General features: G+C 51.4%; 1 protein-coding gene across 1 annotated transcript in view; it reads left to right on the top strand.

The window, feature by feature from the left end:
• LOC120049571 (TBC1 domain family member 14-like) overlaps window positions 1-24,995 on the top strand; it is a 74,964-nt gene that overhangs the window by 40,231 nt on the left and 9,738 nt on the right. Inside the window, exons 6-10 of the mRNA XM_038995852.1 lie at window positions 6,139-6,221; window positions 7,200-7,424; window positions 7,945-8,016; window positions 8,238-8,332; window positions 19,395-19,466. Coding sequence (XP_038851780.1) covers window positions 6,139-6,221; window positions 7,200-7,424; window positions 7,945-8,016; window positions 8,238-8,332; window positions 19,395-19,466 — 547 coding nt within the window. The remainder of the gene's footprint in view (window positions 1-6,138; window positions 6,222-7,199; window positions 7,425-7,944; window positions 8,017-8,237; window positions 8,333-19,394; window positions 19,467-24,995) is intronic.

The following is a 24,995-nucleotide window of genomic DNA, read 5'->3' on the forward strand; positions in this document are numbered from 1 at the left end:
CTCTCTCGGTCTGTCTCGGTCTCTCTCTCGGTCTGTCTCGGTCTCTCTCTCGGTCTGTCTCGGTCTCTCTCTCGGTCTCTCTCTCGGTCTCTCTCTCGGTCTGTCTCGGTCTCTCTCTCGGTCTGTCTGTCTCGGTCTGTCTGTCTCGGTCGGTCTGTCTCGGTCGGTCTGTCTCGGTCGGTCTGTCTCGGTCGGTCTGTCTCGGTCGGTCTGTCTCGGTCGGTCTGTCTCGGTCGGTCTGTCTCGGTCTGTCTGTCTCGGTCTGTCTGTCTGTCTCGGTCGGTCTGTCTCGGTCGGTCTCTCGGTCGGTCTGTCTCGGTCGGTCTCTCTCGGTCGGTCTGTCTCGGTCGGTCTGTCCTGTCTGTCTGTCTGTCGGTCGGCCGGTCTGTCTGTCTCGGCCGGTCTGTCTGTCTCGGCCGGTCTGTCTGTCTCGGCCGGTCTGTCTGTCTCGGCCGGTCGGTCTCTCTGTCTCGGTCTCTCTGTCTCGGTCTCTCTGTCTGTCTCGGTCTCTCTGTCTCGGTCTCTCTGTCTGTCTCGGTCTCTCTGTCTCGGTCTCTCTGTCTGTCTCGGTCGGTCTGTCTCGGTCTCTCTGTCTCGGTCGGTCTCTCTGTCTCGGTCGGTCTGTCTCGGTCGGTCTGTCTCGGTCGGTCTGTCTCGGTCGGTCTGTCTCGGTCGGTCTGTCTCGGTCGGTCTGTCTGTCTGTCTCGGTCTCTCTGTCTGTCTCGGTCGGTCTGTCTGTCTCGGTCTCTCTGTCTGTCTCGGTCGGTCTGTCTCGGTCTCTCTGTCTCGGTCTCTCTGTCTCGGTCTCTCTGTCTCGGTCTGTCTGTCTCTCTGTCTCGGTCTCTCTGTCTCGGTCTGTCGGTCTGTCTCGGCCGGTCTGTCTCGGCCGGTCTGTCTCGGCCGGTCTGTCTCGGCCGGTCTGTCTCGGCCGGTCTGTCTCGGCCGGTCTGTCTCGGCCGGTCTGTCTCGGCCGGTCTGTCTCGGCCGGTCTGTCTCGGCCGGTCTGTCTCGGCCTCTCTGTCTCGGCCTCTCTGTCTCGGTCTCTCTGTCTCGGTCTCTCTGTCTCGGTCTCTCTGTCTCGGTCGGTCTGTCTCGGTCTCTCTGTCTCGGTCGGTCTGTCTCTCTGTCTCGGCCGGTCTGTCTCGGCCGGTCTGTCTCGGCCGGTCTGTCTCGGCCGGTCTGTCTCGGCCGGTCTGTCTCGGCCGGTCGGTCTGTCTGTCTGTCTCGGTCTCTCTGTCTGTCTGTCTCGGTCTCTCTGTCTGTCTGTCTCGGTCTCTCTGTCTGTCTGTCTCGGTCTCTCTGTCTGTCTGTCTCGGTCTCTCTGTCTCGGTCGGTCTGTCTGTCTGTCTCGGTCGGTCTGTCTCGGTCTCTCTGTCTCGGTCGGTCTGTCTGTCTGTCTCGGTCTCTCTGTCTCGGTCGGTCTGTCTGTCTGTCTCGGTCGGTCTGTCTGTCTGTCTCGGTCTCTCTGTCTCGGTCGGTCTGTCCTGTCTGTCTGTCTGTCGGTCGGCCGGTCTGTCTGTCTCGGCCGGTCTGTCTGTCTCGGCCGGTCTGTCTGTCTCGGTCTGTCTGTCTCGGTCTCTCTGTCTCGGTCTCTCTGTCTCGGTCTCTCTGTCTCGGTCTCTCTGTCTGTCTCGGTCTCTCTGTCTCGGTCTCTCTGTCTGTCTCGGTCTCTCTGTCTCGGTCTCTCTGTCTGTCTCGGTCGGTCTGTCTCGGTCTCTCTGTCTCGGTCGGTCTCTCTGTCTCGGTCGGTCTCTCTGTCTCGGTCGGTCTGTCTCGGTCGGTCTGTCTCGGTCGGTCTGTCTCGGTCGGTCTGTCTCGGTCGGTCTGTCTGTCTGTCTCGGTCTCTCTGTCTGTCTCGGTCGGTCTGTCTCGGTCTCTCTGTCTCGGTCTCTCTGTCTCGGTCTCTCTGTCTCGGTCTCTCTGTCTCGGTCTGTCGGTCTGTCTCGGCCGGTCTGTCTCGGCCGGTCTGTCTCGGCCGGTCTGTCTCGGCCGGTCTGTCTCGGCCGGTCTGTCTCGGCCGGTCTGTCTCGGCCGGTCTGTCTCGGCCGGTCTGTCTCGGCCGGTCTGTCTCGGCCGGTCTGTCTCGGCCGGTCTGTCTCGGCCGGTCTCGGTCGGTCTGTCTCGGTCTCTCTGTCTGTCTGTCTCGGTCTCTCTGTCTCGGTCTCTCTGTCTCGGTCTCTCTGTCTCGGTCGGTCTGTCTCGGTCTCTCTGTCTCGGTCGGTCTGTCTCGGTCTCTCTGTCTCGGTCGGTCTGTCTCTCTGTCTCGGCCGGTCGGTCTGTCTGTCTGTCTCGGCCTCTCTGTCTGTCTGTCTCGGTCTCTCTGTCTGTCTGTCTCGGTCTCTCTGTCTGTCTGTCTCGGTCTCTCTGTCTGTCTGTCTCGGTCTCTCTGTCTGTCTGTCTCGGTCTCTGTCTCGGTCGGTCTGTCTGTCTGTCTCGGTCGGTCTGTCTCGGTCTCTCTGTCTCGGTCGGTCTGTCTGTCTGTCTCGGTCTCTCTGTCTCGGTCGGTCTGTCTCTCTGTCTCGGTCGGTCTGTCTGTCTGTCTCGGTCGGTCTGTCTGTCTGTCTCGGTCGGTCTGTCTGTCTGTCTCGGTCGGTCTGTCTCGGTCTCTCTGTCTCGGTCGGTCTGTCTGTCTCGGTCGGTCTGTCTGTCTGTCTCGGTCGGTCTGTCTGTCTGTCTCGGCCGGTCTGTCTCTCTGTCTCGGTCGGTCTGTCTGTCTGTCTGTCTCGGCCGGTCTGTCTCGGCCGGTCTGTCTCGGCCGGTCTGTCTCGGCCGGTCTGTCTCGGCCGGTCTGTCTCGGCCGGTCTGTCTCGGCCGGTCTGTCTCGGCCGGTCTGTCTCGGCCGGTCTGTCTCGGCCGGTCTGTCTCGGCCGGTCTGTCTCGGCCGGTCTGTCTCGGCCGGTCTGTCTGTCTCGGTCGGTCTGTCTGTCTGTCTCGGTCTGTCTCGGTCGGTCTGTCTGTCTGTCTCGGTCTCTCTGTCTCGGTCGGTCTGTCTGTCTCGGTCGGTCGGTCTGTCTCGGTCGGTCTGTCTGTCTCGGTCGGTCGGTCTGTCTCGGTCTCTCTGTCTGTCTCGGTCGGTCGGTCTGTCTCGGTCTCTCTGTCTCGGTCGGTCTGTCTCGGTCTCTCTGTCTCGGTCGGTCTGTCTCTCTGTCTCGGCCGGTCGGTCTGTCTGTCTGTCTCGGCCTCTCTGTCTGTCTGTCTCGGTCTCTCTGTCTGTCTGTCTCGGTCTCTCTGTCTGTCTGTCTCGGTCTCTCTGTCTGTCTGTCTCGGTCTCTCTGTCTGTCTGTCTCGGTCTCTGTCTCGGTCGGTCTGTCTGTCTGTCTCGGTCGGTCTGTCTCGGTCTCTCTGTCTCGGTCGGTCTGTCTGTCTGTCTCGGTCTCTCTGTCTCGGTCGGTCTGTCTCTCTGTCTCGGTCGGTCTGTCTGTCTCGGTCGGTCTGTCTGTCTGTCTCGGTCGGTCTGTCTGTCTGTCTCGGTCGGTCTGTCTCGGTCTCTCTGTCTCGGTCGGTCTGTCTGTCTCGGTCGGTCTGTCTGTCTGTCTCGGTCGGTCTGTCTGTCTGTCTCGGCCGGTCTGTCTCTCTGTCTCGGTCGGTCTGTCTGTCTGTCTCGGCCGGTCTGTCTCGGCCGGTCTGTCTCGGCCGGTCTGTCTCGGCCGGTCTGTCTCGGCCGGTCTGTCTCGGCCGGTCTGTCTCGGCCGGTCTGTCTCGGCCGGTCTGTCTCGGCCGGTCTGTCTCGGCCGGTCTGTCTCGGCCGGTCTGTCTCGGCCGGTCTGTCTGTCTCGGTCGGTCTGTCTGTCTGTCTCGGTCTGTCTCGGTCGGTCTGTCTGTCTGTCTCGGTCTCTCTGTCTCGGTCGGTCTGTCTGTCTCGGTCGGTCGGTCTGTCTCGGTCTCTCTGTCTGTCTCGGTCGGTCGGTCTGTCTCGGTCTCTCTGTCTCGGTCGGTCTGTCTGTCTGTCTCGGCCGGTCTGTCTCGGCCGGTCTGTCTCGGCCGGTCTGTCTCGGCCGGTCTGTCTCGGTCGGTCTGTCTGTCTGTCTCGGTCTCTCTGTCTCGGTCTCTCTGTCTCGGCCGGTCTGTCTCGGCCGGTCTGTCTCGGCCGGTCTGTCTCGGCCGGTCTGTCTCGGCCGGTCTGTCTCGGCCGGTCTGTCTCGGCCGGTCTGTCTGTCTCGGCCGGTCTGTCTGTCTCGGCCGGTCTGTCTGTCTCGGCCGGTCTGTCTGTCTCTCGGTCTGTCTCGGCCGGTCTGTCTCGGCCGGTCTGTCTGTCTCTCGGTCTGTCTCGGCCGGTCTGTCTGTCTCTCGGTCTGTCTCGGCCGGTCTGTCTGTCTCTCGGTCTGTCTCGGCCGGTCTGTCTGTCTCTCGGTCTGTCTCGGCCGGTCTGTCTGTCTCTCGGTCTGTCTCGGCCGGTCTGTCTGTCTCTCGGTCTGTCTCGGCCGGTCTGTCTGTCTCTCGGTCTGTCTCTCGGTCTGTCTGTCTGTCTCTCGGTCTGTCTGTCTCTCGGTCTCTCGGTCTGTCTGTCTCTCGGTCTCTCGGTCTGTCTGTCTGTCTGTCTGTCTGTCTGTCTCGGTCTCTCGGTCTGTCTGTCTGTCTCTCTGTCTGTCTCTCTGTCTGTCTGTCTGTCTCTCGGTCTGTCGGTCTGTCTGTCTGTCTCTCGGTCTCTCGGTCTGTCTGTCTGTCTGTCTCTCGGTCTCTCGGTCTGTCTGTCTGTCTGTCTCTCGGTCTCTCGGTCTGTCTGTCTGTCTGTCTCTCGGTCTCTCGGTCTGTCTGTCTGTCTGTCTCGGTCTCTCGGTCTGTCTGTCTGTCTGTCTGTCTCTCTGTCTGTCTCTCTGTCTGTCTGTCTGTCTGTCTGTCTGTCTCTCGGTCTGTCGGTCTGTCTGTCTGTCTCTCGGTCTCTCGGTCTGTCTGTCTGTCTCTCGGTCTCTCGGTCTGTCTGTCTGTCTCTCGGTCTGTCTGTCTGTCTCTCGGTCTCTCGGTCTGTCTCTCGGTCTGTCTCTCGGTCTGTCTCTCGGTCTGTCTCTCGGTCTGTCTCTCGGTCTGTCTCTCGGTCTGTCTCTCGGTCTGTCTCTCGGTCTGTCTGTCTCTCGGTCTGTCTGTCTCGGTCTGTCTCTCGGTCTGTCTGTCTCGGTCTCTCGGTCTGTCTGTCTCGGTCTCTCGGTCTGTCTGTCTCGGTCTCTCGGGCTCTGTCTCGGTCTGTCTGTCTCGGTCTCTCGGGCTCTGTCTCGGTCTCTCGGGCTCTGTCTGTCTCTCAGTCTGTCTCGGTCTCTCGGGCTCTGTCTGTCTCTCAGTCTGTCTCGGTCTCTCAGTCTGTCTCGGTCTCTCAGTCTGTCTCGGTCTCTCAGTCTGTCTCGGTCTCTCAGTCTGTCTCGGTCTCTCAGTCTGTCTCGGTCTCTCAGTCTGTCTCGGTCTCTCAGTCTGTCTCGGTCTCTCAGTCTGTCTCGGTCTCTCAGTCTGTCTCGGTCTCTCAGTCTGTCTCGGTCTCTCAGTCTGTCTCGGTCTCTCAGTCTGTCTCGGTCTCTCAGTCTGTCTCGGTCTCTCAGTCTGTCTCGGTCTCTCAGTCTGTCTCGGTCTCTCAGTCTGTCTCGGTCTCTCAGTCTGTCTCGGTCTCTCAGTCTGTCTCGGTCTCTCAGTCTGTCTCGGTCTCTCAGTCTGTCTCGGTCTCTCAGTCTGTCTCTGTCTCTCAGTCTGTCTCGGTCTCTCGGGCTCTGTCTGTCTCTCAGTCTGTCTCGGTCTCTCGGGCTCTGTCTGTCTCTCAGTCTGTCTCGGTCTCTCGGGCTCTGTCTGTCTGTCTCGCTCTCGCGCTCTGTCTCGCAGCTTCGAGTGGGCCTCCCTGCTGTGAACACACATTTTCCGAGTGAAAGCATGTTATGCAAACAAATGGTAAACATATAGAATATTTAGAGGTGTAAGGTGTGGGTTAGATCAACAGGAGGGTTGGCTTAGTGAAGCAATCATCTGAGACCAGGCCAAGGTCACTCAAGGTCTCTCTCCACCCCCCCTCCCCCTCTCCATCCCTCCCTCACTCATTCTTTCCATTGCCTGCCTTCTCCACCAATACACCAGCAGCTCAACCACCATGAATAATGCAAGGCACCAAGTTCAAAACACGCACGCACGCACACAGTCACTCACTACAATGTGTGTGTGTTGCAGTAATCTGCCAGCCAAGCCTGCGGAGGAGGCCCAGAAACACAGACAACAGTATGAGGAGATGGTGGCCCAGGCCAAGAAGAGAGGTGACTGTTCATGATTTATTCATTCATCTGGATCATACCTCTTTCATAGGGACATGCCCTCTCCCAGGGCTCGAGAAGTTCTCCTAGCTGTCATGATCACTTATAGTCAAAAGGAACGGATGCTTTTCCACTTCTCCAGCTTTTTAGGCTACGTTTACACAGGCAGCCCAATTCTGATCTTTTGCCAAAAGAATGTGTGATTGGATATGATTGGGAAAAAAGTAGTAAAAATATCCGAATTGGGCTGCCTGTGTAAAAGCAGCCTTGGATACTTTTATAATCGCTGCCATTTCTTGTCCCCGCTCCGTCATGAAAACTGACTGGATTGGTTCCCACTGTACTGTTTCACAGCCATGACATCCCTGCAGATCAGTGGTCCTAGAAGGACACTATATCATGGTAATGTAATAGATATTGTCATCTAACGGTCTCTTCTCCCTGCCTCGCTCCCCTCTCTGCCTTGCTCCCCTCTCTGCCTCGCTCCCCCTCTCTGCCTCGCTCCCCCTCTCTGCCTCGCTCCCCCTCTCTGCCTCGCTCCCCCTCTCTGCCTCGCTCCCCCTCTCTGCCTCGCTCCCCCTCTCTGCCTCGCTCCCCCTCTCTGCCTCGCTCTCCTCCCTGCCTCGCTCCCCTCCCTGCCTCGCTCCCCTCCCTGCCTCGCTCCCCTCCCTGCCTCGCTCCCCTCCCTGCCTCGCTCCCCCCCTGCCTCGCTCCCCCCCCTGCCTCGCTCCCCCTCCCTGCCTCGCTCCCCCTCCCTGCCTCGCTCCCCTCTCTGCCTCGCTCCCCCTCCCTGCCTCGCTCCCCCTCCCTGCCTCGCTCCCCCTCCCTGCCTCGCTCCCCCTCCCTGCCTCGCTCCCCCTCCCTGCCTCGCTCCCCTTCTCTGCCTCGCTCCCCTTCTCTGCCTCGCTCCCCTTCTCTGCCTCGCTCCCCTTCTCTGCCTCGCTCCCCCTCTCTGCCTCGCTCCCCTCCCTGCCTCCGTAGAGCTCAAGGAGGCCCAGAAGAGGAGGAAGCAGCTGGAGCTCAGGTGCAAGGTAGAAGAGAGCATTGGCAACGCCGCCCAGACCTGGAACCAGGAGATTCTGCCCAACTGGAGCACCATGTGTAACTCTCGGCGGGTCAGGGACCTCTGGTGGCAGGGCGTGCCCCCTAGCGTCAGGGGCAAGGTCTGGAGCCTGGCGGTGGGCAATGAGCTCAACATTACTCACGGTAGGACACACACCTCACTGTAGGTCTTAGAGAGGCTACTGAATTATACACACCCCATATTGCCTTTGTGTGTGGAAAAAGAGGACTTAGAATACTGTAGATACCAGAGGTCTCAATTTCAGCATGACTCAGTGAAAAACCACCCCCTCTGGTGGCCCATTCTGTCAGTTACATCCAAACCAAATGGGATCCTATATCACACACCTCTCTCGCTCCTCTCTCTCCTCAGTTATTCTCACTAGAGGGCAGCAGGGACAAGGCCTGTAGATAAGCACAGCACCACTGAGACACTGAATAGCTCGTTGGTACTGGAGAGAAGACCTTGAGGCTGTCCAGGCCTGATGTGCTGTAGCGGAAGGCTTTTAGATAGAGGGACTATGACAGTAATGCTGTAGTTTACTTCCATGTTAATTGTAGCAACGGAGTGTTCAATGGCAGGTTTTAGAGTGTGTGTGTGTGTATGTATGTATGTATGTATGTGTGCACATAGTGATCAGTGTTGTGATGTATTCTTCCACAGAGCTGTACAACATCTGTCTGGCCAGGGCCAGGGACAAGTGGAAGTCTATGCCTACAGAACCAGTGACTGAAGGTAGAGAAGGACAGACTCTTCTCTTTCGTCTCTCCATCTTTATCCCCTTCTTTCTCTGAAGTGCTATTGGAAACGTTTGACCTCACTCACAAAGGGCTGAGAATTTAAATCTGAGTTGCATTGAATCCAAAAAAATCCTACAAAAGGTTAGGGAACATGAGAGTTGGTTAAAGGAAGTGTGTGATGTTGAATGTTTCTAGTGTGTGTGTGTGTGTGTGTAGATGCAGGTTCATCTCTGGCGGACAGAGAGGCCAGTCTGGAGCTGATCAAGCTGGACATCTCCAGAACCTTTCCCCATCTCTGCATCTTCCAACAGGTCAGTGGCTGGACTACCAGCACAACTGTTTGACATCATCGAGGATCTCTTGTGTCCACTCTGTATTCAGTTGTGGTCCTCTATTGCTCAGTTGGTGTGCATGGCGCTTGCAACACCAGGATAGTGAGTTCAATTCCCGGGACCACCTGTACATAAACTGTATGCACGCATAACTGTAAGTTGCTTTGGATAAAAGCGTTTGCTAAATGGTTTTTATTATTAAGATATTAGTCGACTAAATGAATCTATCTCTATACTGAACAAAAAATATAAACGCAACATGTAAAGTGTTGGTCCCATGTTTCATGAGCTCAAATCAAAGATCCCAGAAAAAAAAGCTTATTTCTTTCAAATTTTGTGCACAAATTTGTTTACATCCCTGTTAGTGAGCATTTCTCCTTTGCCAAGAAAATCCATCCACCTGACAGGTTTATAATATCAAGAAGCTGATTTTAAACAGCATGATCATTACACAGGTGCACCTTGTGCTGGGGACAATAAAAGGCCACTCTAAAATGTGCAGTTTTTTGTCACAAGACAATGTCACAGACATCTCAAATTGAGGGGACATTCAATTGGCATGCTGACTGCAGGGATGTCCACCAGAACTGTTGCCAGAGACTTTAATGTTATTTTCTCTACCATAAGCCGCCTCCAACGTCGTTTTAGAGAATTTGGCAGTACGTCTAACGGCCTCACAACCGCAGACCGCATGTAACCACACCAGCCCAGGACACCACATCCGGATTCTTCACCTGCGGGATTGTCTGAGACCAGCCATCCGGACAGCTGATGAAACTGAGGAGTATTTCTGTCTGTAATAAAGTAATTTTGTAGGGGAAAAACTAATTCTGATTGGCCTGGCCTGGCTCCCAAGTGGGTGTCCCTCCCAGGCCCACCCATGGCTGCACCCCTGCCTAATCATGTAAAATCCAAAGATTTATTTAACCAGGTAGACCAGTTGAGAACAAGTTCTCATTTACAACTGCGACCTGGTCAAGATAAAGCAAAGCAGTGCAACAAAAAACAACACAGAGTTACACATGGGATAAACAAAAGTACAGTCAATAACAATCGAAAAATCTATATACAGTGTATTAAGATAAGAGCCAAATTAATTTATTTCAATTGACTGATTTCCTTATAGGAACTGTAATTCAGTAAAAAATGTGAAATGTTGCATTTTATATTTTTGGTCAGCATACCTTCCTCTCGTAAGTGGTTATGTAAACGTCACCTATCTCAGTGTGTGGGTGAGATTGTTGTTGTGTTGAAACAGTCAATGTAGGGGAACTTCCCCTCACCTTCAGGCTATGTTCAAACCCTACATCCCAACCAGAGTACTCCGTTCTGCCACCTCCGGGAATCTCAAAAAAAGTACCAGTCAAAAGTTTAACACACCTACTCATTCAAGGTTTTTCTTTATTTTTACTATTTTCTACATTTGTAGAATAATAGTGAAGATATCAAAACTATGAAATAACACATATGGAATCATGTAGTAACCAAAAAACTATTACAAAAATCTAAACATATTTTAGATTTTAGATTCTTCAAAGTAGCCACCCTTTGCCTTGACAGCTTTGCACACTCTTCATCAGCTTCATGAGGTAGTCACATGGAATGAATTTCAATGAAACTGGCTCTCATGAGGACCGCCACAGGAAAGGAAGACCCAGAGTTACCTCTGCTGCAGAGGATAAGTTCATTAGAGTTAACTGCACCTCAGATTGCAGGCCAAATGAATGCTTCACAGAGTTCAAGTAACAGACACATCTCAACATCAACTGTTCAGAGGAGACTGTGTGAATCAGGCTTTCATGGTCGAATTGCTGCAAAGAAACCACTACTAAAGGACACCAATAATAAGAAGAGACTTGCTTGGGCCAAGAAACACGAGCAATTAGTCCAGTAGAAATCTGTCCTTTGGTCGGATGAGTCCAAATTTGAGATTTTTTGATTCCAAAAGCCGTGTCTTTGTTTGACGCAGAGTTGTTGAATGGATGATCTCCACATATGTGGTTCCCACCGTGAAGCATGGAGGAGGAGGTGCTATGGTGACACTGTCTGATTTATATAGAATTCAAGCGGAAGGCCAGCATCCAGGAGTCGCCTCTTCACTGTTGATGTTGAGACTGGTGTTTTGCGGGTACTATTTAATGAAGCTGCCAGTTGAGGACTTGTGAGGTGTCTGTTTCTCAAACTAGACACTCTAATGTACCTGTCCTCTTGCTCAGTTGTGCACCGGGGCCTCCCACTCCTCTTTCTATTCTGGTTAGAGCCAATTTGCACTGTTCTGTGAAGGGAATATTACACAGCGTTGTACGAGATCTTCAGTTTCTTGGCAATTTCTCGCATGGAATAGCCTTCATTTCTCAGAACAAAAATAGACTGACGAGTTTCAGAAGAAAGGTCTTTGTTTCTGGCCGTTTTGAGCCTGTAATCGAACCCACAAATGCTGATAGTCCAGATACTCAACTAGTCTAAAGAAGGACAGTTTTATTGCTTCTTTAATCAGAATAACAGTTTTCAGCTGTGCTAACATAATTGCAGAAGGGTTTTCTAATGATCAATTAGCCTTTTAAAATGATCAACTTGGATTAGCAAACACAACGTGCCGTTGGAACACAGGAGTGATGGTTGCTGATAATGGGCCTCTGTACGCCTATGTAAACTCAGCAAAAAAAGAAACGTCCTCACTGTCAGCTGCGTTTATTTTCAGCAAACTTAACATGTGTAAATATTTGTATGAACATAAGATTCAACAACTGAGACATAAACTTAACAAGTTCCACAGACATGTGACTAACATAAATGGAATAATGTGTCCCTAAACAAAGGGGGGGGGGTCAAAATAAAAAGTAACAGTCAGTATCTGGTGTGGCCACCAGCTGCATTAAGTACTGCAGTGCATCTCTTCCTCATGGACTGCACCAGATTTGCCAGCTCTTGCTGTGAGATGTTACCCCACTCTTCCACCAAGACCCCTGCAAGTTCTCGGACATTTCAGGGGGGAATGGCTCTAGCCCTCACCCTCCGATCCAACAGATCCCAGACGTACTCAATGGGATTGTGATCCGGGTTCTTCGCTGGCCATGGCAGAACACTGACATTCCTGTCTTGCAGGAAATCACGCACAGAACGAGCATTATGGCTGGTGGCATTGTCATGCTGAAGGGTCATGTCAGGATGAGCCTGCAGGAAGGGTACCACATGAGGGAGGAGGGTGTCTTCCCTGTAACGCACAGCGTTGAGATTACCTGCAATGACAACAAGCTCAGTCCGATGATGCTGTGACACACCACCACAGACCATGACGGACCCTCCACCTCCAAATTGATCCTGCTCCAGAGTACAGGCCTCAGTGTAACGCTCATTCCTTTGACAATAAACGCGAATCCGACCATCACCCCTGGTGAGACAAATCTCGACTCATCAGTGAAGAGCACTTTTTGCCAGTCCTGTCTGGTCCAGCAACGGTGGGTTTGTGCCCATAGGCAACGTCGTTGCCGGTGATGTCTGGTGAGGACCTGCCTTACAACAGGACTACAAGCCCTCAGTCCAGCCTCTCTCAGCCTATTGCGGACAGTCTGAGCACTGATGGAGGGATTTGGTGTTCCTGGTGTAACTCGGGCAGTTGTTGTTGCCATCCTGTACCTGTCCCGCAGGTGTGATGTTCGGATGTACCGATCCTGTGCAGGTGTTAGACGTGGTCTGCCATTGCGAGGACGATCAGCTGTCCTTCCTGTCTCCCTGTAGCGCTGTCTTAGGCGGCTCACAGTATGGACATTGCAGTTTTTTGCACTGGCCACATCTGCAGTTGTCATGCCTCAGGCACGTTCACGCAGATGAGCAGGGACCCTGGGCATCTTTCTTTTGGTGTTTTTCAGAGTCAATAGAAAGGCCTCTTTAGTGTCCTAAGTTTTCATAACTGTGACCTTAATTGCCTACCATCTGTAAGCTGTTAGTCTCTTAACGACCGTTCCACAGGTGCATGTTCATTAATTGTTTATGGCTCATTGAACAAGCATGGGAAACAGTGTTTAACCCCTTTTCAAGGAAGATCTGTGAAGTTATTTAGATTTTTACGAATTACAGTTGAAGTCGGAAGTTTACATACACCTTAGCCAAATACATTTAATCTCAGTTTTTCACAATTCCTGACTTTTAAACCTAATATAAATCTGTCTTAGAAACCTAATATAAATCATCAGAGATTGTAACGTTCTCTGCTTCACGGAAACATGGCTAACTCAAGAGACGCTAACGGAGTCGGTGCAGCCAGCTGGTTTCTTCACGCATCGCGCCGACAGAAACATACATCTTTCTGGTAAGAAGAGGGGCGGGGGGGTATGCCTTATGATTAACGAGACGTGGTGTGATCATAACAACATACAGGAACTCAAGTCATTCTGTTCACCTGACTTAGAATTCCTCACAATCAAATGTCGACCGCATTATCTACCAAGGGAATTCTCTTCGATTATAATCACAGCCGTATATATTCCCCCCCAAGCAGACACAACGATGGCCCTGAACGAACTTTATCTGACTCTTTGTAAACTGGAAACCACACACCCTGAGGCTGCATTCATCGTAGCTGGGGATTTTAACAAGGCCAATCTGAAAACAAAACTCCCTAATTTCTATCAGCATATCGATTGTGCTACCAGGGCTGGTAAAACCTTGGATCATTGTTATACTAACTTCCGCGACGCATATAAGGCCCTCCCCCGCCCTCCTTTCGGAAAAGCTGACCACGACTCCATTTTGTTGCTTCCAGCCTACAAACAGAAACTAAAACAACAAGCTCCCTCGCTCAGGTCTGTTCAACGCTGGTCCGACCAATCTGATTCCACGCTTCAAGACTGCTTCGATCACGCGGATTGGAATATGTTCCGCATTGCGTCCAACAACAACATTGACGAATATGCTGATTCGGTGAGCGAGTTCATTAGAAAGTGCATTGACGATGTCGTACCCACAGCAACGATTAAAACATTCCCAAACCAGAAACCGTGGATTGACGGCAGCATTCGCGTGAAACTGAAAGCGCGAACCACTGCTTTTAACCAGGGCAAGGTGACCGGAAACATGACCGAATACAAACAGTGTAGCTATTCTCTCCGCAAGGCAATCAAACTAGCTAAGTCCCAGTACAGAGACAAAATAGAGTCGCAATTCAACAGCTCAGACACAAGAGGTATGTGGCAGGGTCTACAGTCAATCACGGATTACAAAAAGAAAACCAGCCCCGTCGCGGACCAGGATGTCTTGCTCCCAGACAGGCTTAATAACTTTTTTGCTCGCTTTGAGGACAATACAGTGCCACTGACACGGCCCGCTACCAAAACCTGCGGGCTCTCCTTCACTGCAGCCGAGGTGAGTAAAACATTTAAACGTGTTAACCCTCGCAAGGCTGCAGGCCCAGACGGCATTCCCAGCCGCGTCCTCAGAGCATGCGCAGACCAGCTGGCTGGTGTGTTTACGGACATATTCAATCAATCCTTATCCCAGTCTGCTGTTCCCACATGCTTCAAGAGGGCAACCATTGTTCCTGTTCCCAAGAAAGCTAAGGTAACTGAGCTAAACGACTACCACCCCGTAGCACTCACTTCCGTCATCATGAAGTGCTTTGAGAGACTAGTCAAGGACCATATCACCTCCACCCTACTTGGACACCCTAGACCCACTCCAATTTGCTTACCGACCCAATAGGTCCACAGACGACGCAATCGCAACCACACTGCACACTGCCCTAACCCATCTGGACAAGAGGAATACCTATGTGAGAATGCTGTTCATCGACTACAGCTCAGCATTTAACACCATAGTACCCTCCAAACTCGTCATCAAGCTCGAGACCCTGGGTCTCGACCCCGCCCTGTGCAACTGGGTCCTGGACTTCCTGACGGGCCGCCCCCAGGTGGTGAGGGTAGGTAACAACATCTCCACCCCGCTGATCCTCAACACCGGGGCCCCACAAGGGTGCATTCTGAGCCCTCTCCTGTACTCCCTGTTCACCCACGACTGCGTGGCCATGCACGCCTCCAACTCAATCATCAAGTTTGCGGTTGACACTACAGTGGTAGGCTTGATTACCAACAACGACGAGACGGCCTACAGGGAGGAGGTGAGGGCCCTCGGAGTGTGGTGTCAGGAAAATAACCTCACACTCCACGTCAACAAAACAAAGGAGATGATTGTGGACTTCAGGAAACAGCAGAGGGAGCACCCCCCTATCCACATCGACGGGTCAGTAGTGGAGAAGGTGGAAAGTTTTAAGTTCCTCGGTGTACACATCACGGACAAACTGAATTGGTCCACCCACACAGACAGCGTTGTGAAGAAGGCGCAGCAGCGCCTCTTCAACCTCAGGAGGCTGAAGAAATTTGGCTTGTCACCAAAAGCACTCACAAACTTCTACAGATGCACAATCGAGAGCATCCTGTCGGGCTGTATCACCGCCTGGTACGGCAACTGCTCCGCCCACAACCGTAAGGCTCTCCAGAGGGTAGTGAGGTCTGCACAACGTATCACCGGGGGCAAACTACCTGCCCTCCAGGACACCTACACCACCCGATGTCACAGGAAGGCCATAAAGATCATCAAGGACAACAACCACCCAAGCCACTGCCTGTTCACCCCGCTATCATCCAGAAGGCGAGGTCAGTACAGGTGCATCAAAGCAGGGACCGAGAGACTGGAAAAACAGCTTCTATCTCAAGGCCATCAGACTGTTAAACAGCCACCACTAACATTTAGCGGCCGCTGCCAACATACTGACTCAACTCCAGCCACTTTAATAATGGGAATTGATGGAAATTATGTAAAAATGTACCACTAGCCACTTTAAACAATGCCACTTAATATAATGTTTACATACCCTACATTACTCATCTCATATGTATATGTATATACTGTACTCTATATCATCTACTGCATCTTGCCATCTTTATGTAATACATGTATCACTAGCCACTTTAAACTATGCCACTTTATGTTTACATACCCTACATTACTCATCTCATATGTATATACTGTACTCTATACCATCTACTGCATCTTGCCTATGTTGATGACTCACCGTTGGTGTTCTTTCATTTGGGTAAAGCGTTGTTCTGAAGAACGCGGTAGTACGATTCCATGCAGTGTGTCAGTACATTTCTATGCCACTTTATGTTTATATACCCTACATTACTCATCTCATATGTATAGACTGTACTCTATACCATCTACTGCATCTTGCCTATGCCGTTCTGTACCATCACTCATTCATATATCTTTATGTACATATTCTTTATCCCTTTACACTTGTGTGTATAAGGTAGTAGTTGTGGAATTGTTAGGTTAGATTACTTGTTGGTTATTACTGCATTGTCAGAACTAGAAGCACAAGCATTTCGCTACACTCGCATTAACATCTGCTAACCATGTGTATGTGACAAATAACATTTGATTTGATTTGATCTTAGGTCAGTTAGGATCACCACTTTATTTTAAGAATGTGAAATGTCAGAATAAGGGTAGAGAGAATTATTTATTTCAGCTTTTATTTCTTTCATCACATTCCCAGTGGGTCAGAAGTTTACATACACTCAATTAGTATTTGGTAGCATTGCCTTTAAATTGTTTAACGAGGGTAAAATGTTTCGGGTAGCCTTCCACAAGCTTCCCACAATAAGTTGGGTGAATTTTGGCCCATTCCTCCTGACAGAGCTGGTGTAACTGAGTCAGGTTTGTAGGCCTCCTTGCTCGCACACGCTTTTTCAGTTCTGCCCACAAATTTTCTATAGGATTGAGGATAGGGCTTTGTGATGGACACTCCAATACCTTGACTTTGTTGTCCTTAAGCCATTTTGCCACAACTTTGGAAGTATGCTTGGGGTCATTGTCAATTTGGAAGATCCATTTGCGACCAAGCTTTAATTTCCTGACTGTCTTGAGCTGTTGCTTCAATATATCCACATAAATTTCCTCCCTTATGATGCCATCTATTTTGTGAAGTGCACCAGTCCCTCCTGCAGCAAAGCACCCCACAACATGATCCTGCCACCCCTGTGCTTCACGGTTGGGATGGTGTTCTTTGGCTTGCAAGCCTCCCCCTTTTTCCTCCAAACATAACGATGATCATTATGGCCAATCAGTTCTATTTTTGTTTCATCAGACCAGAGGACATTTCTCCAAAAAGTAGGCTCTTTGTCTCCATGTGCAGTTGCAAACCGTAGTCTGGCTTTTTTATTGCGGTTTTGGAGCAGTGGCTTCTTCCTTGCTGAGCGGCCTTTCAGGTTATGTCGATATAGGACTCATTTTACTGTGGATAGAGATACATTTGTACCTGTTTCCTCCAGCATCTTCACAAAGTCCTTTACTGTTGTTCTGGGATTGATTTGCACTTTTCGCACCAAGGTACGTTCATCTCTAGGAGACAGAACGTGTCTCTTTCCTGAGCTGTATGACGGCTGTGTGGTCCCATGGTGTTTATACTTGCTTACTATTGTTTGTACAGATGAACGTGGTACCTTCAGGCATTTGGAAATTGCTCCCAAGGATGAACCAGACTTGTGGAGGTCTTCAATTTTTTGGCTGATTTCTTTTGATTTTCCCATGATGTCAAGCAAAGAGGCACTGAGTTTGAAGGTAGGCCTTGAAATACATCCACAGGTACACCTCCAATTGACTCAAATTATGTCAATTAGCCTATCAGAAGCTTCTAAAGCCATGACATTTTCTGGAATTTTTCAAGCTGTTTGAAGGCACAGTCAACTTAGTGTATGTAAACTTCTGACCCACTGGAATTGTGATACAGTGAATTGTAAGTGAAATAATCTGTATATAAACAATTGTTGGAAAAATTACTTGTGTCATGCACCAAGTAGATGTCCTAACCGACTTGCCAAAACTATAGTTTGTTAACAAGAAATTTGTGGAGTGGTTGAAAAACAAGTTTTAACTTCTTCTGGCTGCAAGCCCGAGGCCGGCCACAATATGACAACAGCCACTTCAAGTGCAGGGCGCGAAATTCAAAATATATTTTTTAGAAATATTTAACTTTCACACATTAACAAGTCCAATACAGCAAATGAAAGGTACACATCTTGTGAATCCAGCCAACATGTCCGATTTTTAAAATGTTTTACAGCACGTATATTTATGTTAGCTCACCACCAAATACAAAAAAGGACAGACATTTTTCACAGCACAGGTAGCATGCACAAAGCCAACCTAACTAACCAAGAACCAACCAAACTAACCAACAAACAACTTCATCAGATGACAGTCTTATAACATGTTATTCAATAAATCTATGTTTTGTTCGAAAAATGTGCATATTTCAGGTATAAATCATAGTTTACATTTCAGCTACAATCAGAAATTGCACCGAAAGCAGCCAGAATAATTAGACACCAACGTCAAATACCTAAATACTCATCATAAAACATTTCTGAGAAATACATAGTGTACAGCAAATGAAAGACAGGCATCTTGTGATTCCAGCCAATATTTCCGATTTCTTAAGTGTTTTACAGCGAAAACACAATATAGCGTTATATTAGCTTACCACAATAGCCAGAAACACAAGCCATTTCCCAGTAGCAAAAGTTAGCGATCGTAACAAACCAGCAAAAGATATATAATTTTTGACTAACCTTGATAAGCTTCATCAGATGACAGTCCTATAACATCAGGTTATACATACACTTATGTTTTGTTCGAAAATGTGCATATTTAGAGCTGAAATCAGTGGTTATACATTGTGCTAAGGTAGCATCTTTTTCCCACAACGTCCGGATATTTTTCTGACACTTTTTCTGACACATATTCTGACCAAATAGCTATTCATAAACATAACTAAAAAATGCATGTTGTATAGGAAATGATAGATACACTAGTTCTTAATGCAATCGCCGTGTTAGAATTCTAAAAATAACTTCATTACGACATACAGCTTAGGTATAGCGAGAGAGTACCCAAAAGCTGGGCGCAAACGACTAGTTCACATGTTCGACAGATATATGAAATAGCATCATAAAATGGGTCCTACTTTTGCTGATCTTTCATCAGAATGTTGTACAAGGGGTCCTTTGTCGGGAACAATCGTTGTTTGGATTTAGAACGGCCTTTTTCCCTCTCGATTTAGCGAGAGGTGGTCTCAAGTGGCGCGAATCTCTCCATGTCAACAAACGGAAGAGAACGGAACACGGCAAAACTCCCGAAAAAATTTCAATAATCTGATTAAACTATATTGAAAAAACATACTTTACGATGATATTGTCACATGTATCAAATAAAATCAAAGCCGGAGATATTAGTCGTCCATAACGGCAGCTTATCAGAAGGCAAATCCAGGTCCCTGCTCGCGCTCTCCAGAAAACAGGAAACTGGTGACACGTCATGCCAAGAGCTATGATTCGAGTCCAGATCAAGTTACACTCCATTTCTTCTCTCACTCCTTGTCGACATCTAGTGGAAGACGTATGAAGTGCATCTAAACTAATAAATAACAAGGACTTTAATAGGCAGCCCCTAGAAGAGTGCATCGATTTCAGATTTTCCACTTCCTGTCAGGAAGTTTGCTGCAAAAGGAGTTCTGTTTTACTCACAGATATAATTCAAACGGTTTTAGAAACTAGAGTGTTTTCTATCCAATAGTAATAATAATATGCATATTGTACAAGCAAGAATTGAGTACGAGGCCGTTTGAAATGGGCACCTTTTATCCGGCTACTCAATACTGCCCCTGCAGCCCAAACAGGTTAATGACTCCACCCTAAGTGTATGTAAACTTCCGACTTCAACTGTATCTTTAAAAGACAGGGTCCTGAAAAAGGGACGGTTTTTTGTGTGCTGAGTTTATATATATATGCACTTGTCTTTTCCTACCTGCACTGACTTTGCTGATAGCTACTTAGAGGGAACATGTACTTTCTATGACTGATATGTTGTCTCTTCTAGCTGTCTTAAGATGCACCAACTGTAAGTGGCTCTGGATAAGAGTGTCTGCTAAATGACTAAAATGTATGTGTTTGTATTAGTTAAAATATCACCTGTGTTTCGACAGGGAGGTCCGTACTACGACGTGCTGCACAGCATTCTAGGAGCATACACCTGCTATAGGCCAGACGTGGGCTACGTAAGTAGTAGTAGTAGCACACACACACACAGACACGTACGTTCCGGCTTCATTTCATAAGCTCACACACTTGAGTTCCTCGTCGGCCTTCGTGTGTATCAGTGGTAATGACCCTGAATAGTGATATATATTGGTGCTTTTCTTTGGAAGCACAAGGGTCCTTAAGGCCAAATGATGACCGTTTTATCAGAAACCATTGCTTCTCTCTGTCCTATGGCGGAAGGTGATAGAAACACATTGGACCTTGGGCTATAAACGGACTGGCTCGGAGTCCTACGTTAACCTACGTGTGAGTTCCAAACGGTGCCCTATTCCCTAGACAGTGCACTACTTTCAACTAGAGCCATATCGCTACTGGTCAAAGTAGTGCACTGTCTAGGGAATAGAATGCAATTTGGGACACTGCTCTATGTAAACAGCCAGTATGTGTAGTGAGGGAGAGGCGAGCACCAGGCCTCCATGGAGAGGCGAGCACCAGGCCTCCATGGGGAGGCGAGCACCAGGCCTCCATGGAGAGGCGAGCACCAGGCCTCCATGGAGAGGCGAGCACCAGGCCTCCATGGAGAGGCGAGCACCAGGCCTCCATGGGGAGGCGAGCACCAGGCCTCCATGGGGAGGCGAGCACCAGGCCTCCATGGAGAGGCGAGCACCAGGCCTCCATGGGGAGGCGAGCACCAGGCCTCCATGGGGAGGCGAGCACCAGGCCTCCATGGAGAGGCGAGCACCAGGCCTCCATGGAGAGGCGAGCACCAGGCCTCCATGGAGAGGCGAGCACCAGGCCTCCATGGAGAGGCGAGCACCAGGCCTCCATGGAGAGGCGAGCACCAGGCCTCCATGGGGAGGCGAGCACCAGGCCTCCGTGGAGAGGCGAGCACCAGGCCTCCGTGGAGAGGCGAGCACCAGGCCTCCGTGGAGAGGCGAGCACCAGGCCTCCGTGGAGAGGCGAGCGCCAGGCCTCCGTGGGGAGGCGAGCGCCAGGCCTCCGTGGGGAGGCGAGCGCCAGGCCTCCGTGGAGAGACGAGCGCCAGGCCTCCGTGGAGAGACGAGCGGCAGGCCTCCGTGGAGAGACGAGCGGCAGGCCTCCGTGGAGAGGCGAGCGGCAGGCCTCCGTGGGGAGGCGAGCGGCAGGCCTCCGTGGGGAGGCGAGCGGCAGGCCTCCGTGGGGAGGCGAGCGGCAGGCCTCCGTGGGGAGGCGAGCGGCAGGCCTCCGTGGGGAGGCGAGCGGCAGGCCTCCGTGGGGAGGCGAGCGGCAGGCCTCCGTGGGGAGGCGAGCGCCAGGCCTCCGTGGGGAGGCGAGCGCCAGGCCTCCGTGGGGAGGCGAGCGCCAGGCCTCCGTGGGGAGGCGAGCGGCAGGCCTCCGTGGAGAAGGAGAGACGAGCGGCAGGCCTCCGTGGGGAGGGAGAGACGGGCAGGCCTCCATTACTCCATCAGGATGACTCATACCTCTGATACATTTGACCACCCAACCTGGCACTTTCGCTTCGTGTGTGGGTGTTTGTGTGTGGGTGTTTGTGTGTGGGTGTTTGTGTGTGGGTGTTTGTGTGTTTGTGGGTGTTTGTGTGTTTGTGTTTGTAGGTGGGTGTTTATGTGCTTACATCTGTGTATTCCAATGCAGCACTGACGTAACCGGTTTTCTCTTTTGATTCCATCCGTCATCAATAAGTCCTCATTCTCTCTGAACCTTGAACACAGTAGAACTACTGTGTTACTGAGATCCACTTTGGCTGGTTTGATTATTGTCTCATGAGTCTGATGCAATGAGTTTCCAGTATGTGGTGTCAGTGTGCTCTGCTGGAGATACACTGTGGCTTTTACACCTCCACCTCACCACAGCCATGCTGAGAAACAGCTCACCGTGTGTTTATAGAGAAATGTCTCCACTTCCTGGACTAGCCTTATGTCAATATGACTGTCTCCAAGGAATATACTGAAAGATGGAGAATTTAAGTTAAAGGTAGACTCTGTGAAATGATGTTTCGGCAGGAAGCACCAAAGATATTGGGATGAGCGCGATGCATGACTTTGCTCTCTAACAGTCACACAGAGTATTCTAACGTGTGCACAGGTGTGCGTCACCCTGCTACAACGTGGTAGCTACCCGACCAAAACAGCTGAGAAGTTTACCCTCGTGCTTCAAAGCTCTTTAGTAGTTGTGGTAATTGACCCAATACTGCTGTTTACTTTGCATCTACATCATCTCGCGGAGTCTACCTTTAAGTGTTATTATAGAAACGTTTTTCCCCTTCGCATTAGTACTAGTCCTTGTAGCACCAGCCGGTAGCACCAGCCGGTAGCACCAGCCGGTAGCACCAGCCGGTAACACCAGCCGGTAACAACAGCCGGTAACAACAGCCGGTAACACCAGCCGGTAACACCAGCCGGTAACACCAGCCGTAACCAGTAAATGCCCCCAACACCACCCCGCTACTAATAATAAACCTCACTCTCCTCCCTCTGTGTTCACAGTACTGACATGCAGTTGATCAACATGTCTAGGGTACCGTAGCAGGAGTCAACGTGTCTAGGGTACCGTAGCAGGAGTCAACGTGTCTAGGGTAGAGTAGCAGGAGTCAACGTGTCTAGGGTACCGTAGCAGGAGTCAACGTGTCTAGGGTAGAGTAGCAGGAGTCAACGTGGCTAGGGTAGCGTAGCAGGAGTCAACGTGTCTAGGGTAGCGTAGCAGGAGTCAACGTGTCTAGGGTACCGTAGCAGGAGTCAACGTGTCTAGGGTACCGTAGCAGGAGTCAACGTGGCTAGGGTACCGTAGCAGGAGTCAACGTGTCTAGGGTAGCGTAGCAGGAGTCAACGTGTCTAGGGTAGCGTAGCAGGAGTCAACGTGGCTAGGGTACCGTAGCAGGAGTCAACGTGGCTAGGGTAGCGTAGCAGGAGTCAACGTGGCTAGGGTACCGTAGCAGGAGTCAACGTGTCTAGGGTAGCGTAGCAGGAGTCAACGTGTCTAGGGTAGCGTAGCAGGAGTCAACGTGTCTAGGGTAGCGTAGCAGGAGTCAACGTGTCTAGGGTAGCGTAGCAGGAGTCAACGTGTCTAGGGTAGCGTAGCAGGGGTCAACGTGGCTAGGGTAGCGTAGCAGGAGTCAACGTGTCTAGGGTAGCGTAGCAGGAGTCAACGTGTCTAGGGTAGCGTAGCAGGAGTCAACGTGTCTAGGGTAGCGTAGCAGGAGTCAACGTGTCTAGGGTAGCGTAGCAGGAGTCAACGTGTCTAGGGTAGCGTAGCAGGAGTCAACGTGTCTAGGGTAGCGTAGCAGGAGTCAACGTGTCTAGGGTAGCGTAGCAGGAGTCAACGTGTCTAGGGTACCGTAGCAGGAGTCAACGTGTCTAGGGTACCGTAGCAGGAGTCAACGTGTCTAAGGTACCGTAGCAGGAGTCAACGTGTCTAGGGTAGCGTAGCAGGAGTCAACGTGTCTAGGGTACCGTAGCAGGAGTCAACGTGTCTAGGGTACCGTAGCAGGAGTCAACGTGTCTAGGGTAGCGTAGCAGGAGTCAACGTGTCTAGGGTAGCGTAGCAGGAGTCAACGTGTCTAGGGTAGCGTAGCAGGAGTCAACGTGTCTAGGGTAGAGTAGCAGGAGTCAACGTGTCTAGGGTAGCGTAGCAGGAGTCAACGTGTCTAGGGTAGCGTAGCAGGAGTCAACGTGTCTAGGGTAGCGTAGCAGGAGTCAACGTGTCTAGGGTAGCGTAGCAGGAGTCAACGTGTCTAGGGTAGCGTAGCAGGGGTCAACGTGTCTAGGGTAGCGTAGCAGGGGTCAACGTGGCTAGGGTAGCGTAGCAGGGGTCAACGTGGCTAGGGTACCGTAGCAGGGGTCAACGTGGCTAGGGTACCGTAGCAGGGGTCAACGTGGCTAGGGTACCGTAGCAGGGGTCAACGTGGCTAGGGTACCGTAGCAGGGGTCAACGTGGCTAGGGTACCGTAGCAGGGGTCAACGTGGCTAGGGTACCGTAGCAGGGGTCAACGTGGCTAGGGTACCGTAGCAGGGGTCAACGTGTCTAGGGTAGAGTAGCAGGAGTCAACGTGGCTAGGGTACCGTAGCAGGAGTCAACGTGTCTAGGGTAGAGTAGCAGGAGTCAACGTGGCTAGGGTAGCGTAGCAGGAGTCAACGTGTCTAGGGTAGCGTAGCAGGAGTCAACGTGTCTAGGGTACCGTAGCAGGAGTCAACGTGGCTAGGGTACCGTAGCAGGAGTCAACGTGTCTAGGGTAGCGTAGCAGGAGTCAACGTGTCTAGGGTAGCGTAGCAGGAGTCAACGTGGCTAGGGTACCGTAGCAGGAGTCAACGTGTCTAGGGTAGAGTAGCAGGAGTCAACGTGGCTAGGGTAGCGTAGCAGGAGTCAACGTGGCTAGGGTACCGTAGCAGGAGTCAACGTGTCTAGGGTAGCGTAGCAGGAGTCAACGTGTCTAGGGTAGCGTAGCAGGAGTCAACGTGTCTAGGGTAGCGTAGCAGGAGTCAACGTGTCTAGGGTAGCGTAGCAGGAGTCAACGTGTCTAGGGTAGCGTAGCAGGAGTCAACGTGTCTAGGGTAGCGTAGCAGGAGTCAACGTGTCTAGGGTAGCGTAGCAGGGGTCAACGTGGCTAGGGTAGCGTAGCAGGAGTCAACGTGTCTAGGGTAGCGTAGCAGGAGTCAACGTGTCTAGGGTAGCGTAGCAGGAGTCAACGTGTCTAGGGTAGCGTAGCAGGAGTCAACGTGTCTAGGGTAGCGTAGCAGGAGTCAACGTGTCTAGGGTACCGTAGCAGGAGTCAACGTGTCTAGGGTACCGTAGCAGGAGTCAACGTGTCTAGGGTAGAGTAGCAGGAGTCAACGTGTCTAGGGTACCGTAGCAGGAGTCAACGTGTCTAAGGTACCGTAGCAGGAGTCAACGTGTCTAGGGTACCGTAGCAGGAGTCAACGTGTCTAGGGTACCGTAGCAGGAGTCAACGTGTCTAGGGTACCGTAGCAGGAGTCAACGTGTCTAGGGTAGCGTAGCAGGAGTCAACGTGTCTAGGGTAGCGTAGCAGGAGTCAACGTGTCTAGGGTACCGTAGCAGGAGTCAACGTGTCTAGGGTAGAGTAGCAGGAGTCAACGTGTCTAGGGTAGAGTAGCAGGAGTCAACGTGTCTAGGGTAGCGTAGCAGGAGTCAACGTGTCTAGGGTAGCGTAGCAGGGAGTCAACGTGTCTAGGGTAGCGTAGCAGGGGTCAACGTGTCTAGGGTAGCGTAGCAGGGGTCAACGTGTCTAGGGTAGCGTAGCAGGGGTCAACGTGGCTAGGGTACCGTAGCAGGGGTCAACGTGGCTAGGGTACCGTAGCAGGGGTCAACGTGGCTAGGGTACCGTAGCAGGGGTCAACGTGGCTAGGGTACCGTAGCAGGGGTCAACGTGGCTAGGGTACCGTAGCAGGGGTCAACGTGGCTAGGGTACCGTAGCAGGGGTCAACGTGGCTAGGGTACCGTAGCAGGGGTCAACGTGGCTAGGGTAGCGTAGCAGGAGTCAACGTGTCTAGGGTAGCGTAGCAGGAGTCAACGTGTCTAGGGTACCGTAGCAGGGG

The sequence above is a fragment of the Salvelinus namaycush genome, chromosome 6 (assembly GCF_016432855.1).
Source record: "Salvelinus namaycush isolate Seneca chromosome 6, SaNama_1.0, whole genome shotgun sequence".
In the NCBI taxonomy this organism is placed as follows: Eukaryota; Metazoa; Chordata; class Actinopteri; order Salmoniformes; family Salmonidae; genus Salvelinus; species Salvelinus namaycush.